Raw genomic sequence first — 16,943 nt, 5'->3', positions numbered from 1 at the left:
AGTAAAGCAGGGTGGAAAAGCTCTACTATAGTCACTTCCTTGCTATTGTAATTCTTACAAATCACGTCTGGGCAAAGATCCCAGGAATGTCCACATTAATAGTACAGCAAAAGAGAAATTGAGACCACAGCCCACCAGGTGACAGCTCTGTATCTGGTACGGCCACTTCCAGCCCCTGCCAGACTCCCAACCCGCGGCGGCTGGCTTGGGCTGCAGGCAGCGGCACCGACGCAGCCAGCGGCTGCTCCACCAACATCCCGCTGCAGGCTGTGGAAGCGGGACCAAAAAACCCTCTGCAGCAGCCAGCTCGGCTGCACAGGCCACACCAGCATTTCTGCTTGCCACTCCAAAAACCCCATCCGCGTGTGACACAGGTCACCACCTGATCATTCATGACTGTTGTCACGTGGAGCCACATACAACTGCAACTAAGGAGCCTATTGTCCAGAGTGCACAGCCCAGCTCCCCTTTTCCATTGTTGTTCCCAGGCCCAAAGCAAGCTCCCTTCCCAGCTGGCCACGTGCCCGCTCTCTGGCGGCTGAAGCAAGCTCCAACTGCCTTGAAGGAGAACAGCGTGCGCTTATCCATCCCCCGTGGTGCCGAAAACGTACCTTCTGGGGCTTGCAGTAAGAGCTGCAATGGATGCTGCGAATGAGAGCATTCACCCTTAACTTCATGCACCTCCAGTCTCAGCCGCAGCTTTTAACAAGCTGTGCTGGGGCGGTTCGCTCCTGCGGGCAGCAAGCTGCAGGAGGTAGCGTGGAGCCGGCCCCTTGCTGCTTTTCAGCTCTGCAGAGCCACTCCTGGAGAGGAGAGGAGACAACTGTTACCTAAAAGGCACGGATTGGGAAGATGGTGACCAGGGCATCTTCAAGCCTGTGGTGCCTGAGGAGCACCTTTGACATCATAGGCTGTCAAAGTACCTAGACTTAAGTCTAGATAAGGGACAAAAGGGTTGCAGCCAAGATGAAGAGGATGAAGAGGCTGCAGCCTCCAAGTTTCACGCTAGATTTGCCACCACTGGACGTCTTTGCACAGAGGTCAAGGCCCAGGCTTCACGTATGGGACTACACGGAGTCACGTAGGGTTCCTGTGGAGTCAGAAATCCTCCAAGCTGAATCCACCCTGTCTCCTCCCTCAGGATTACACACCCAAGCCTGCTCAGTAGTTTAAAAAGAGAACAGAGACGAACTCATCACTTTTCTCCTTAAGCATCCCAGTGGTTAAAGCAAGAGGAGATCTAGATTCAATCCCATCTTCTCTGCCCGTTTCACAACGGGAACTGCCATCTAAGTCTCCCACCTTTCAGATGAATGCCCTGGCCACCAAGTAACTGTTAGCACAAGAGAGGAAAGCCACAGTTTCTTCTCACTAGCCCTATACAGCCATGCAAAGGGCTATAAACAAACACCCGGAAGAACTCTGACCGGCACGGAAGGATCAGGCCATGCGTGAGCAAGAAGCACAGACTGCGCCTTACCAAGGGAAACCGCAGCTCCTGGGGAGCCACAGATTCCTCCTGCATCTGCTAAATGGCAACTTTGGCATACCTATCACTGAGCGGAGGACCTCAGCATAGGAGGTAGGTGTCAAACGAATGGAACTGAGGGTCGTTACTGGCCAAAGCGCAAGGAGAACCCTCAGCTAGGGGACGTGTACGTACACTGGAAGGGGCAGCAAAGCAGGGCACTAAGGAGAGCCATTTAGCACAGTCACCATTGCGATCATTCCAGGACCTGTCTGACTATCAATCAGAGATGAGTTGGCAACAGCTTTTAGTGCCTTCTAGCATAAAGATCCTCTTATTTTTCTCTTGCTCTGACTTTTCTGGTAGGAAAAAAAAATAGAAAAAAAGCGTATGAGGAAAGCAGGCAGGAGATTCGCTCAAGTATGGTAAGAATAAGAAGCTACAATAGAAAAGGAAGACAAGAGGTGTCCTGAAAGTAGGGTACACAGTAGAAAGGTACAGATGTGAGGAATGGTGGCTTAGGAAAAATTCATGATCACTAGGCCTATGCTCTGCAGGGGTGAGGGTGGGGGGTGGAGAGAGAACAGCACCGAAGTAGGGAACCCAAAGACCCTTGCTAGGTGCAGTGAGCTAGGCCAGGTTCGCTGCGCGTCCTGCCCTCCTTGCTTCCTTGGCCACAGTGAGGATTTTAAGAGGATAAAGCGCAATTCGTGACAGCACAGCCAAGGAAGAGCAAGCAGACGCTCACGTTAAAGACGAGCTCCTCGTTCTACCCTTCGCATCCTGCCTGCCTGAGTGAGACCGCAAGACTCAAAACACGCTTTGCCTTTCCTTAAAAAAAACAAAAAACAAACCTTGCGCATTATAACAAGTCTCCAGCAGTTAGCAGTAGAAAGCAGACAGCGCAGCCTTCTTATCTGCCCACGCTATTTACAACAAGTTGTTTAGCATTTCTGTGCTCAGTTCTCTTAGGAAAACAAATATAGCAGCCACTTACTTGTGCCCATAACTTCGTTTAATGCTCAAACTCTCCCCAAACAAGAAGAGTTCAACAAACATGAAATACTGTGGCAAACCCGACATACGTGAAACAGCTAATACCTGAGGAACAACCAGTCTTCCAACTTGTGCACGTGCCAGGCTTTATATTTCAGCAAACAGGGAGATCATTAACCCACATACGTCAACAGAGAACACCCAGTCTTAAAAAGGGATCTTACCAGCAGCTGAAGAACAGCTTCATACCAAAAAATAAAGAAAGACAGCAGTTGTTAAGGAAAGATCTTCTGGAAAGCAGTACATCCACGTGCCTCTGACTTCAATTTTACCCCAGAGTTAACTTCCTCCCCACTTCCTAGCTCCCAAACCACAGCTATGCCATATTAAGCTGCTAAAGAAAACCAAAAGCCTCCTTTTGCTCTTCCTTTCACATGAGCGCATCTCAGCTGAGTGGAATCACCCTTTGATTTACACTAGCGTGCCTGAGACCAGAACCAAGGCCTCTGCAGCACGGAAAGGAACACATTTAGTACTACAGATAGAGCGCGGAACAATTGCTTACCTTTACAGCAGGGCATGAGGGGGTTTGCCTTTAAAGACATACCTTATAGGAAGCAGGATTTCCCTGTCAAATGGCTGCTGACAAGAAGAAGAACTAGGAGAAGCAATTTCAAAAAAATTGCACAATCTGTTTAAAAGTGAGAGGATAAAGAATTCAATACTGCCTCCTTCCCAGGCTGTAAAAACTGTATCTACGATTTGTATAGGATTAGGTACATCAACCATGATCAGAGCACGAAGGGTTAATGCGTGGTAACAGAATCTGCATCTGAATGTGATGTGCATTGGGCAGTTGAGTCTTCGCAGGCCATCAAGAAAGACCAAATTCAAGCTGTTGCTGCACAGATCCTGACTCCTTGCCTAATTTAAGCAGTAGTCTGTCTAGTCTGATGCTAGTCATCTTGGTTAAAACAACAGCGTACTGCTATTCAAACACACCTAATTTCTCTCTAAATATCCTCTGAACCGACTGGGCAAACAGGCTTGGGAACAAGTTTTGTTGGAAATAAATTTATCTACTGTTTTGAAATTATGTTCCTGAACCGTACGGTGTGTATTTGCCCTGGATGAGTGGTTCTTTTCTCGGCCAGAGAAAGGAGAGCAATCCTCTGTTGACAGAGGCCCTGCCACGCGGCAGGAGAACGGGCAGAGCTTAGAGATTTGTTCGGGGAATTTTCTGCCCTCCTGAAAGTCCCTCCTGTAACTAACTACTGCCTTGTATGAAACAGTGTTTTAGATGAGCAAGCTCTAGATCTGCCTTCATGTCACAGTGGTCTGGAAAAAGCTTGTGCGTGTCTGCCCCTCTGCCTCTGTGGCCTACGTTCCTTTCAGCTTTGCTAGCGCAAGAAATCGTTCAAACCTTGTGAGCCTGGAGTTTCGTGGAAAGAAGGCAGCTACGCTTGCTGTAGCGCAACGCAGGCACCAAAATTGGTGTTCTAGAAATGCCAGCTACGTGAATCCAAAGAACTCCTCCCCCCCAACGATGCCTATAGGCCTCCTGTTTGCCTATTCAAACCAGCTGAGCTTCTGATGAAGGCTGCATGCTTCCATCTTTTCTCCTTTGCTTTACTGTAGGTTGCACCAGACACAGCCCGGGCGGCCCAACCAGGCAAGCGCTGAAGAGGCACCGCACCGCTGGCCCCAGTGCCTCGTCGGCCACTGCCCTGGCTGCCGAGCCACTCGCTGACCTGGCCCCTGGCTCCTGATGGCCCTGCCTGAGGCTGGGGCTCCCGGAGCAGGCTTGCACCCACCCGTGTACCTCACAGCTCACTGCCCCGGCCTAGGTTGAAAGTCTCCCCCTAGCTGCCTTCGCCAATCTGCAGCGAATCTGGCACTACGTCTGTTCGTTAGCCGTATATGTAAAATTATGACCTGATGATGCGCTAGGGCTTTTCTGAAGGTAGATGCACTTTCCACCTTCCTAAATAGGCTGGCTTGTGCAAGCTGTGCTCATTTGAAAGCTAATTCCCTAAGTTAACTTTACCTTGCTATAACTCACCCTTTCCATTCAAACGGCCCATCTGTCTTCCCCACCAATGAATACTTTCTCTGGCAGTTTCTGTAACTTCTCTCTTCTCCTTCCACTTATAAAATACCCTTGGGGGCGGGAAAAAGCAATTCACTCAGCTGATGCTAGGAGCAGAGCAGAGAACCGAACGCAGAGCTGTCTGAACTTACTGCCCTACTAGCGACCGTAACTCTGCAAAATCAAAAGCCTTTTCAAAACATAGCCATCACACCGGCTTATCCTCACAAAAGTAGCTTAGATCAGAAGGCTGTTATTAATTTCTATGACCATAACATTTTGGGGGAAAACACTGAAGAGCTAGGCCCCTTTAGATTGCAAGTCGTTATAGAACAGAACAAAGTCGTATTTAGCTCCAGACACTGTTAAACTCTGTATCAGCCTCTACAGCAGACAATGTCCTTAATTAATCTTCAACAGTTCATTCATACATACCCATATTTAATTTTTAAAAAGTTTTATTAGTCCGAAAGAGTAAAGTTTCACCTTTGTATAAAATACACTGCAATATAATAGCTATTAGAGCAAATGCAGTGTGTAAGTTAAAAAAAAACAAAAACAAAAACCAACCAAACAAAAAACACACCCAAAAACACTTTTGGAGGAAGTGTGAAGTTTTAGAAGATGCTAGTAACTCTTCTGATTATGGTATAGGTTAAGGCTCACATAGTTTAAGTTTTCCCCTTACGTAGCAAAATAAACCCATGATAACTTTTTTTCCAATAGAGACAACCAAGCTCTACAGCCAGTTTGAAGATGTTGTATTTATTTTAATGGAGAATAAGGAAAAAACCAAAACATGTTACAGCATTTACATTCAACCAGTCTGCTATTTAGTCTTCAATATTCATATGGCAAACGTACTGTCACAGCGAAGTGTTTCCTATTGGCTAACATCACACAAACAGTAGACATTATAGTCACGGCACAGCTCTAAATGAGCACTGAAGTCAATGGAGCACGCTTTCCAACTCCAATCATCTTGTGCAACTGTGGGTTCTGAATGGATACGAGATGTTATCATACTGGAAGAGCAAAACACCTTCCTTTCAAGATGGTTTTCAACAGATCTTGGTTATCTGGCATCTTCCAAGTAAGCGGAATTCTAAAAGCAATTCTTCTGTCTTTTTACTTGAATTGGCGATCTCATGGGCTGTATTTAGATTCCCGAGCGCTTACAGAAGGATGGCACGTTCATCATCTTCATTCTACTCAGTGACGCTGCCACAGGACACAATTAGAACTCCTTTTGCTCCAGCCAGCATCCTTTCCATCTTGGAACAGGCTTATGAGGAAAGGTGATCGTGTCACGTATCGTGGGAGGATGGATATACTTCTCTACAAAGGTGTTTTAACGAGGCTACTCTCTGGCTGCTCTTCAGAAAGCTCTGCTGCAGTCTGTGTTTGGGAAGTTGCTTTCTCCAGGAACATTTTCCCTGGCAAGTACCTGTCAGCCCGAGGTAAGTCTTTTACTTTCTTTGTCTTCTGGTAATTGGTCTTCACGAATCTTAGCAGGTTAAGAATAGCAGCTGGTGTAATTCCAGGGATGCGGCTGACTGCACCGATCTGTGGCGGGGTGGGAGGAGAGAGGAACAGGATAACCAACAACAAACTTCACTGCAGCCAGTGAGAAATGAAATCAAAAATCAGCATGTATCCCTCTCCCCAATTCTTCTCACCCCTCCCTACCCCTCGGGAGGGCACGGAAGGGTTTCATCGGTGTTCAACCCTGCTCTGGCCCAACCTCTTACCGTCTGAGGACGGTTAGAGTCCAGTTTCTCCCGCACCTCTGCTGACAAAGATGCATCAATGGCAAAGTAATCTAGGTCCTCTGGCAGTCGGAGGGCTTCGTCACGGCGCACTTCTTCCATTTCCTGCTGCTGATTCACTACACACCACTCGTAAGCAGCTGTAATGGAGGATTAGGGAAACAAAAGGACCAGATATAGACGTTCACAGGAAACTGGTCATTTGCAGAAATTTCTGGAAGCAAAATGAGCAATTCCAGTGGGACTGTCAAAAACATTTAAAGGAAGGTGCCAGCTCCACACACTGAAGAACTTCACTGGCATCACTATTTCGGAAGAAGTCATACCCCTTAATTTATTATAGGAATGAAAACACAGGTTGGCTTTTTCTCCCATTCCAGTAGAGGACAGTCTCTTTGACAGAGGAGTAAAGACAAAAAACCCAGGAGTGAGTAGAAATACTTGATTGCTCTCACACCCACCACAAAAGAGAAACACTGGTGCCTTGAGCACGGTTGTGGCCTAGCGGAACAGATACTTGCTCTGATAACAACGCTCCACTTGACAAGGAAACAGCGCATACCCAGAGGAGTGAATGGGTTGGCTCTTCCCTTACTGCACAAACCCTACACAAATCCCATTTGAAAATGAGAACACTTGCACTCTACCTTCTATTTTCAACCTCTCTGCCAGTTCTCTCCACTGAACGAGCTTTCCCAGGGGCTCTGGGATAGCCCTTGCTAGAATCTCCATGCTGGCCTCCGGATACCGAAGGATGTCAAAGGCACTGTGGAAAACAAGAATAAGTTTCTGTTGTAGGAAGGACTCTCACTTGCGTAACACAGACTTACAGCTATTCCCAGCTCAAACTTCGTAACACCTCAGCATAGGTCTGAACAACTGCAGAGCCAAGCTCACCTCCCTACACAGAAAACCAGCTCACTTCTAGGAGGAAGGCTTGTTAGCATAAAGAAACAGCAAGAAAAAAAATCAACGACATTATAGCATCAAGGGGCCTTTCAAACAGAGTCAGTGAGGTTTCAGTCACTGACCTAAAACAACAGAGAAGAGAAGGTAAGGTAGAGGGGATGGGTACAGGAAACAAGAGCCACCGTGTCCAAGAATAACCACTATCTGACACTGCCGTGCAGCTGGCCTGAAACGTCACAAAGTGTCACCACTTTGTGATACTCTTTAATACGGGCGACAGGAACCAACTGGGCCAGTGGAGCATTCCCTCGCCTTGGGACGCTGCGTCAAGCCAGCATAATAAGATGCAGCATAATAAGAACACCAATGTTGTGTTTCTTCTTGTAGGCAAAGATGAGCTATCAGTCCCCTGAAGGGAATCGAGCGGGAATACTCCAGGTAAGTACTGACAGCTTCAGGAAACAAGGTGGACAAGAGGTACCAGTTTCACAGCACATCTCCAAAAGCAAGCTTAGGTCAGACAAGAAAGTTTCAGTTGCAACCTTTACCTGACAGGTGACTTTCGACTGCTGCTAATGGGAACTTCGGGTATTAACTGGGACCACTTGGATATACTGAACTGAAGGGACTTCAGTGTTGCACTTCCATCCTCTAAAGCAGCCCTCATCTTAACTGCTTGATCATATCGCTCCTGAGACACACATCCAGCTTCCTCAAAACCTGCAGAGACAGAGAGCAAGTGAGACAAAGGCCTACAGCCAGGCAGGGCTGTTCACTACAAGAGCTAGCACAGGAATAGACCTCTTTGCGTGAGCCTGGCATCGGCATTGTCAGGCCGGAGGGACATGCGGAACTCCACGCGGCTGGTGAACATCCGGTACGGCTCGCTGGTGCCCAGAGTGGTAAGGTCATCGATCAGGACACCAATGTAGCCCTCGGTGCGACTGACAATGAAAGGGGGTTTGCCATGAACCCGCAGGCAAGCATTGATTCCAGCAATCACGCCCTGGACAGGCAGAAAACAAACAAGCAAGATTTATCTGTTTTCCTTCACAGCTAAAACATCAGCACACCTGGCTACAAAGACTTGTGTGTCAAGCTGCACCTTGGAAACACACAAGTCAGCGCTAGCAGTCTATCTAGGCAGTTTCTTCTTTGTGGTAACTGTAGCAATATTTGGCAGTGCGTACAATGACTTCCCTTACGGCAATCTCAGCGGCAACTGCAGATACTGAAGCGCAAATACGTTCTGGGCAAGTCTGAAGCCATTAAGTAAGAACATCTCATCAGCACAGCCTGCCCATTGGCTTAGCAGGGCTGCACATCAAGGATGAAGGCCAAGCCCGTGTCTCTTAAACGCTCTCAGATTCAGCCACCTGAGCTGCAGCTTCTTCGTAGCCTGTAGTGCCATTTATCTGCCCTGCAAAGAAGAGCCGCTGAACGAGACGAGACTCAAGAGAAGATGTCAGCTGACGGGGATCTAGAAAGTCATATTGTACCCCATAGCCTGCAACAAAATGAGAAGACAGGTATTAGGAGAGGGGCTTTGAAGGTCCCTATTTATCAAGAAAAGCAATCAGTTGGGCAGAGTGACCTAAATTATAAATTTTCATTTACAACTTAAAAATAACCAAGCAACAATCCCTGGATCCAAGAATTAATTTTGTTTCATACTAACTTGGTTTTGTTATGCTCTAAACAAAGACTGATTTTTACTGACTTGTAACCAATATGACAAACAGATTTAAAACTACTCCTCCCTCTCACCTGGCTGTAACACTGTGGCTTTCTCCAAGCCCGGGATGGATCTGATCACCTGCTCCTGGAGCTCCAGTGGCAGTGTCATTGACATGCCTTGCGGGTAAATGACATTGGACTCCAAGCCTTCGGGCTCCAACCACACCTGATGTCTGCGGTTTGGGAAGCGCAGGACCTTCGATTCAAGAGAGGGACAGTATCTGCAACAGGAAATAACCATAAGCACCATACGACACGGAGAAAAGACAGAAGCAAAGCAGGGGAGACCCAGCCAGTTTCAGATACCCTGTCAGCTCATGACATTAAGAGCACTGCATGATGCCGTATACTCACCGAGGCCCCTTTGTTGTCTCCCTTACGTGGTCATTCAGGTGAAGGTTATCCTGTATAATTTGCTCAGCTTTGGTGCTAGTGTGAGTCAGGTAACATGGTAGCTGATCTTCTGGCTGAAAGAAGTCAAAGCTCTCTTTAAGTTAATCCAGCCACAATGCCCAGAGGCTTACTGAACAACTCTGCTCTGAGGATCTCCAAGGGCTTTTCATGACAGCTGGCTCTCAAGTCCTTGAGAGGTGGGTAGTACCATCACACCAACTGTGCATACAGAACACTAACAATCAGAGAGCTTCAGCAACACACCCCAAAGCAGATCGAGAACAGGAAAAAAACACAGCTTAGGAGTCTAGAATTCAAGTTCTATTCTACACAGTGTTCCTAATTACAGAACGGAGATTCTTATTGAAGCAACAGATTGCGTCACAGCATTCAAATTAACTGTAGAAACTCATTACTCTGAAGTGTGCAAGTGCTGATTCAAAAGCTAACAGCAGCAGCAGAGTGTGGTGGAGATAAAAGAAATCTCTCAAAACCCTGCAATTAACATGGGAAATCCAAAACAAACAAACAGCGAAAAGTATTTCACTGTTTCTTCTGAAAAGAAGAATCAATAGACTAACGTTCAAAACACTAACAGCACTGCACCTCAACTCTTCAAAATCTTTTCTACAAATACTGAGAACCAAACGCTATCACTTTTACGCCCTTATTATTATAAGGGATTAAAATTCCTATATGCTGTGGGACAAATTACCTCCTAGTACCTAATCCTGTGCCGTTCAACTACATTATACAAAAGAATTCTATTCATTTTCCAGACTTTTCTCAGGAAAATTCAGTTTCTTCGGCAGCTGTTTAAGTTGCTCTTAACACGCTCTTTCTGAGCTCTGTGAATAACTATCCATTCTCTTTACAAGTCAAAAGTATTAATAATTTCCATTTTCAACATTCTAGTCTTGCTTCAGAGCTATGGTAACCAGCAAAAACGTGTAAATCTCCACATTACACAGCTAACGTAGGAATATTTTGTATAGCCATGAGCCGTACTCAGCGCATGAACAACAAATTGCTAACGTCATACTTCAGGCAATTCTCATTTTGAAAGTACAGAAAGTCTGCTTCTCAAGTTGAGAAGTGAGAGGAAAAGTGCTTGCTTTTAAAGAAAACAAGCAGATTTTTCCTTTGCAGTGAGAAATATAAAACCTCAAACACAAATACCACTTAGCTCACTTTCCCAGTCACGCAGATCCCTTGTACCTACTCTCCTGGTTGATTCTGAGCATGATAGTCCCAGAAGCACTCCCCCCAGTTCACTGCCTGGCTATAGGTGCATTTGATGTCCGCTGTCCCACCTTGATCCACACAGCCTTGCTGAGGAAGCTGAACGGCACAGGAGGGTTGTCAGCTGTACGTTTCTCCAGACCACTGAAGTCAATCGTATCTTTGGCCAGTCGGGGCGGCGTCCCAGTCTTCAGCCTACCCACAGCAAATCCCAGTTTCTCCAGAGTTTGGGCTAGCCCGAGAGCTGGCTGATCTCCAAGCCGCCCAGCCGGATGCATCTCCAGTCCGATGACAACCATCCCCCTCAGAAACGTACCAGTGGTAAGGACGACACTCCCAGCACGCACTCTGCTCCCATCCCCTGAAAGAGCAAGTTTTCAGATACGCGTATGTTTTGGTATCAGCCAAGCCCTGGCACTTTGCTGTTTCCATCTAAAACTAGCCTAATACACTCTACCAAGCGTTTATTCATCTTTAAGCATTTGACAAAATCAATGCTTCCATACCAGAAGTATGAGTAGCAATCACTGCAATAACAATTACTCCTACACTTTCCCTATCTCCCCACGTATTTTACCCCTAATACAGAAAACCCGCTCCTGGGAACAATTCCTAACCAGGTCCTTCTCTGCGAAAGCTTGCTTACTAGAACAGCAAGTGGTAACAAAGCACGAGTCTGCTAATAAAAGGACTACAATGTTGTCTACTGCACGTTCCTACCAAATATACAACGCAGAATGGAATCTAGAATCACTAACCTACAGAAAATAAAACCCGTGCAGCCTCCCAATATCTAATCAATCCAGTTATCATACTTTTCGCTGTGTTACAGATATTAACCTGATTGGTCTACATTTAACCTCCTCCGTTGACTAATCTAGCTTTCCAGCTAATGAATCAGAAAGGTTTACCGTGAAGGCTGCTCGTAGCGCAAAGTAATTGAAGGTGCTCGCTGATTACTAGTACGTACCCAGAACGACTCCTGTCACTTGGCATTTCCCAGGATGGTCTGGTTCTGGCTCTGTCAAGAGAAGATCCTCCACGGATGCCTCATGAACTGTCAACAGTGGTGTATTAAGGATCTCTCTCTGTCAGGAAAGGAGTTACTGCAAAAATCTAGGAAATCCCAGAATGTCTGGTAGTCCCAAACCTCGTTGCTTTCCGAAACATCCAATTTCCCTCTTCCCTTTTGCATCCTTACCAGGTCATTTGGCAGCATCTGAGACACTCAGATACTCAGTTACTATAGCAACCCCTGATCTACTAAGTAGAACTTATAATATGCAGATGGAGTTTCAGCTCAAAAGAAATTATTAGACCACGTAACCTGACCCATACGTAAAAGGTATGGGTCACAGCGATCTTAAAAAAAAAAACACAGCGATCTTAAGGCCCCAGAACACTAGAGCTCCTGCTGCCCAACCTGATGCTCTCTGATCCTGCTCCACCTTAGCTGCAGAAAGCACGTCCCAGTTCCCATTATGGCACTGTGCGGCAGGTACAGGAGCCGGTGACACATACAGCCAGTTCAGCTGCCGGGTCTACTCCTTTCTCTGCATCCAACCATGCAGCGCCTGCAACGCTGCGAGGCAGCGGCATTGTACGTCTGCACAAGAAACCTCACCGAGTTCTTGCAGGCGCTGTGCCGTTCTGCCTAAAAACACACGGCTACCAGCTGCATTTTGTTTTTCAAATATAAACGTTAAGTGCTAAGTGATATAAAACAAAACATATTTTGGGTCAATTTTTCAAAAAAGAAAAAGCAACTCCTACATGTATTTGAGCAAACACAACACGTAACAGGAAAGTCACTTCTTGTTTAACAGCTAAGGAGAGACACAGGGCTCCTTCGCTGCAAGACGAGCTCCCCCCCCCCCCCCCAGCTCCCAACGCAGCGATTCCCTTTCCCATGCACGCCTCCGTTTTCCGAATCCCTTTCAGGACTTGGCGCCGCGCTCCGGTTTCCGCTCTCACCTGCATGTTGCCCTTGTAGAGGCGCCGATCGATCTGCGCTCGCAGCCCCCACACCGCCGGCCCCTTGCACCGGTTCAGCACTTTGTAGTGCACGCCGGACCGGTCGCAGACGCGGCCGCACAAGCCGTCCAGGGCGTCCACCTCGCGCATGAGGTGCCCCTTCCCGATGCCGCCGAAGGAGGGGTTGCACGACATCTCCCCTAGACGGGAGGGCACACGGAGACCCTTCACTCCCCGCTCGGCGGGGGGGGGGGGGGCGGAGGCGGCTCCCCCCTTCCCCCGCCCGCCGTACCGATGGTGCCGATCCTGTGCGTGAGCAGCAGCGTGCGGGCCCCGCCGCGAGCGGCCGCCGCCGCCGCCTCCGTCCCCGCGTGGCCCCCGCCGATCACCACCACGTCGTAGCGAGGCGCCGCCGCCGCCGCCTCCCCTTCCTCCACTCCGGCGGCCCCGCCGCCCGCGCGGCGGCGCTGCCCGGGCCGCGGCGGCGGGGGCGGCGGCAGCGCCAAGCGGCGCCAGTGCCGGCGCAGCAACATGGCGCCCACTGCCTGCGGCCCGCCTCCCCGCCGCCGCCGTGCGGAGAGCGGCCCGCGGGCGGAACCGGAACCGGGGGGCGGGCAAGCCCCCGCGTCTCGTCTGCTCCGCAGCCGCCGGCCGTTGCTGGCCGTTACTCCCTTCAGGGGCGGCGGGCAGGGGCTGGCGCAGAAGGGCGCCCCGCCCGGCCGAGCAGCTGGTGCCCCGCGGAGGCCGCGCAAGGTACGGCGCCCTCGGGGGGCCCCTCCCCAGCCTGCGCCGGGCGGGAGGGAGGAGGGGGCGGCGCGGCGCGGCGCGGCCCGACCCGACGCGACCCACGTGGCCCGCCCCGCGTCGTCCGGTCCCTTCCCGCCACTTTGGGGGCGGTTTCGTTTCCCTGGCGGCCGGCGCGCTGCCTGGAAGAGGAACTTTTCCAAGCGAGAGGCGGGAAAGCGCCTTTCGCATAGCGCGGCGGCGGCGGGAGAGAGGGGAGAGCAGCGCGGCGGCCATGGAGCGCGCCGGCGGGCGAGCGGCGAGAGGCGGGCGGGCGGCGCCCGCTGGGAGAGGCCGGGGCAGAGGCGCGGCAGCAGCGAGAACGCGCAGCGCCTGCCCGGACCGCCGCAGAGATAACCCCGGCGCCGGCGCCGCCGCCTCCCTCCCTGAGCCCCAGGACGGCAGATCCGCCACCCCGGACGGCTGCCCTGGGGGGAAAGCCGCCGCCAGGAAGACGGACCCCGTCCGCAGCAGCCGAGCCCGCCCCGCGGGGAAGGCAGCCGCTGCCGGCGGAGAGGAGCCGCCCGCTCCTCAGCCCAGGGCGGCGCGGCGGAGAGCGGCGGGGCCCGAGGCGGGGGGCTCCGCTGCCGGGACCGCCCGCCCGGCGGCCGCGGCCGGAGCTGCCCCCCTGCGCCTGCGGGAGGTGGTCTCGCAGCTCAGCCTGGGTCGCCAGGACGTGTCCGAGGCGTCGGGGCTGGTGAACGACGTCGTCACCCAGCTCCTGCAGGCCATCCGCAGCCAGGAGGGCAGCTTCAGCTCCCTCGAGAGGCTCGGCGCCGGCAGCTACTACGAGCGCATCAAGGTGGGTGACGGCGAGCCCGGCGCGGAGCCGGAGCCCGGGCCGGCGGGAGCGGGCAGGCTGGCGGCGCCCGGCGGGCGCGGCTCGGGGCGGGGGGGGGGGTCGGTCCCTCCGGCAGGAGGGGCCCGGCTCCAGGTTAGTGCCGGAACGAAGTCTGGTTGAAGGCGGAGCTTCTACCGGCCGCAGGTCGGGACCAGGAGCCCGGCAAGCAGCTGTGGAAGGAAGTCGCGAGTGGTTTGCACAAGGCAGCTTTGCGCCGCTCTCTTATGTATAACTAACTACAGGTTATGTGCCAAGGGGTGGCCCTTTCCGACGAGAAATGGCTTTAATGACTACCACGTGAATATCGGTTACATAGAAATATTTAACTTACTAAAAGATGTATCTGTATATACTTAGCAAGCAACGCCATCACACGAGAACTCATCTAAAAACCGCAGCAAGCCCTTGGCTTTACACAGTGCACTGATAAGGCCGCCAGCTTCTCTGCTGAGCCATGTCTACTGCTGTGCGAGTCAGCTGCTCTGTCACAGCACAGTATGAAAGGCAATACGTTATCTGTGTAGTTTTTAGCTGTTTTGATAGCTCAGAGTTCAACTTTGTCACCTCTGAAAAGCAGGAGCACTAGCAATAGTGCTTCTGGTTCCAGCTCAATCTGAAAAGGTGAAACAGGTGAGACATCTTTTACTTGTTTCAGGCACAGCAATGCATTTTTTCCCTCACAGCCGATTCCTACATGCAAAAGAAAGACCAGAACTCATCTACTACACACAACAGTAAGAATCCTACAACTCCTAAAAATTAAGAGGTTGAAAAGCTGGGAGAAGAACTGCTATCAGTAGATTGCTCTTCTCCACTTAAATGCATACCAGTCTGTTTTAATAGAAATCCACAGAAATAAGCTCGTACTCCACACCAGACGTGGGAAATACACCAAGGCAGTTGTAGATAAAACCTAAACCGGGATGAAAGCCTAAAAGGGGTAAAACCTGAACTGCAAAGACAAAATCTAATCTGCACATTCGATACTGCATTCTTGTATTTTGCAGATATCTGAACCAAATGAGTTTGACATCATGCTTACAATGCCTGTTACACGACTTCGGCTTGAGGAGTGTGACAGCACTGGAGCTTTTTATTATCTAACGTTCACAAGAAATCCAAAAGAAAGGTATTTGACTAAGTTTCTAGATGAAGATGGAAAATTGTCATCCTTAAAAATGCTTGAAGCACTAAGAAAAATTATTAAAGAAGCAGTAAAAACCATAAAAAGTAAGTACTGAATGAACAAGTTTTACCTACAAATGCTAAAAATCCAATTAAATTGCACACATGCACTGCTGTGTTGTTGATGAAATGTATTTTTCCCCCAATCAGCATAGTTAAACATGCGAGGAACCCCCATCCTCCTTATCTCATGTTTGCTCTTGTTCTAAGAATCACCACAAACACACCAGAGGTAATTATGTGATTTAGACATTGGTCCATTATGCAATCCTCTTTCTGTATGAAAACAAAGAATATTCAGGGTTAACAGGGAATAACAGTCCCCTGCTTGGTACTTTCTAGATGGCCTAGACATCCTGAACCTGTCTGTCTTAAGCAGAGAGCTGTTTGCTGAATTGGTAGGAAAAAGAGCATTCTTTTATGAATTACCTCTATTTATGTAGCTCTTTTTCTGGAAGGAGCCTTCAGAAACTTTGACTGAATTTCTTCATTTTTCATGTTTTCCACACTAAAGCAGCTCATTAGAAAACATTACTATGCCTACAGATAGTCTTGCAATTAGAATCAGAAATACAGGCAATCAATCAAACGCATCAACTCAAGATGTCTTCCTTATTTCACAGTAGAACTCCTCAATAATCCTTCTTAACATTTCATTTAAAATGGTGTATTTTAATAAAACAGTGTAAAAGTATTCATTTCACTAATCCTATAGGATGAAGAGTCAGTGACCGCACCCAGGTTATTTCTTTTGACTGATACAAATTTTCGTTAAATAACCTTAACAGTCTTCAAAAAAAATGTTTCTTCGAATGTGAAAAAAGATCAATTTTTTTTTTTTTTGTTACTAGATGTGGCAGTAACTGTGACAAGGAAAAAGGCTGGAAGCCCTGCAATAACACTTCAGATCAAAAAGCCTCCAGCGGAAATCTCACTGGACATCGTCTTGGCTTTGGAAGTTCAGCAGAGCTGGCCTCCCAGCACAAAGAACGGCCTAAATATTGAACAATGGCTAGGAAGAAAAGTCAGGAGAATCTTCAGAAACAGAAAGCTTTATTTAGTAGCCAAACAAAACAAAGAAGAAAAGGTGCTAAGAGGTATCTCAAATACAGACAATAAGCCTAAGTTGTGAAATACCTGTTCTTCAACTTGACCGCTTACAAGTGCTATAAAAAGAGTATCCAAATTCTGTTCATATTCTGTCTTCAAGGTACAGATCTTTATCTTATCCAGGACACTTTCAGATCAAAGACAACTGAAAACTCCCTGTAAAACATCAGATTTGTGATACTGCTCAACCTGTACTGAAATCTAAAACCAAAACTGCTGGGCGAGACTGTATACTATCATTTCCTAGCAGCGTGATATTAAGTTGACTGACACGTGAATATGGATCTTCCCTATGATAGTGATGTACTTAACAGCAATATCCACTCCTCTGCTTTGTAAGATTTTTTTTTTTTTTTTAAGACTTCTAAAAAGTCAAAAAACATCCCTCTAAATGGGACTGTACACACAGTGCTAAGTTACATACTTCTACACGGAGTGTATTGTATA

General features: G+C 48.8%; 2 protein-coding genes across 6 annotated transcripts in view; one reads left to right on the top strand and one right to left on the bottom strand.

Moving 5' to 3' along the window:
* Positions 1-5,297: 5,297 nt before the first annotated feature.
* MTO1 (mitochondrial tRNA translation optimization 1) lies at positions 5,298-13,020 on the bottom strand. 2 transcript variants are annotated; one of them, XM_068937554.1, is made up of 12 exons: positions 12,870-13,020; positions 12,578-12,777; positions 11,574-11,691; positions 10,675-10,964; positions 9,323-9,435; positions 8,999-9,189; positions 8,608-8,738; positions 8,033-8,237; positions 7,780-7,951; positions 6,970-7,088; positions 6,305-6,462; positions 5,298-6,119 (listed from the first exon to the last, which is right to left on the bottom strand). In XM_068937554.1, the coding sequence occupies exons 2-12, from the start codon at positions 12,770-12,772 to the stop codon at positions 5,892-5,894; spliced, it is 1,920 nt and encodes a 639-aa protein (XP_068793655.1). In that variant the 5' UTR covers positions 12,773-12,777; positions 12,870-13,020; the 3' UTR covers positions 5,298-5,891. The 2 variants fall into 2 exon arrangements, with proteins under 2 accessions (XP_068793655.1, XP_068793656.1); XM_068937555.1 differs by lacking the exon at positions 12,870-13,020 and having other exon boundaries at positions 11,574-11,719; positions 12,578-12,708.
* Positions 13,021-13,385: 365 nt separating this feature from the next.
* CGAS (cyclic GMP-AMP synthase) overlaps positions 13,386-16,943 on the top strand; it is an 11,263-nt gene continuing 7,705 nt past the window's right edge. For 2 of the 4 annotated variants that reach the window (XR_011140114.1, XM_068937556.1), the window contains exons 1-4: positions 13,386-14,162; positions 14,885-14,935; positions 15,209-15,431; positions 16,238-16,483. Coding sequence is in view for 2 of the 4 variants with exons in the window: in XM_068937556.1 (XP_068793657.1) it covers positions 13,596-14,162; positions 14,885-14,935; positions 15,209-15,431; positions 16,238-16,483 (1,087 nt within the window). In the remaining 2 variants the exon portion in view is untranslated. The remainder of the gene's footprint in view (positions 14,163-14,884; positions 14,936-15,208; positions 15,432-16,237; positions 16,484-16,943) is intronic. The other 2 variants (XR_011140115.1, XM_068937557.1) reach the window with 1 other exon arrangement.

This window comes from Struthio camelus, chromosome 3, assembly GCF_040807025.1.
Source record: "Struthio camelus isolate bStrCam1 chromosome 3, bStrCam1.hap1, whole genome shotgun sequence".
NCBI lineage: Eukaryota > Metazoa > Chordata > Aves > Struthioniformes > Struthionidae > Struthio > Struthio camelus.
Note: the sequence above shows the minus strand (reverse complement) of the source record. Positions and strands in the feature narration are given on the sequence as shown.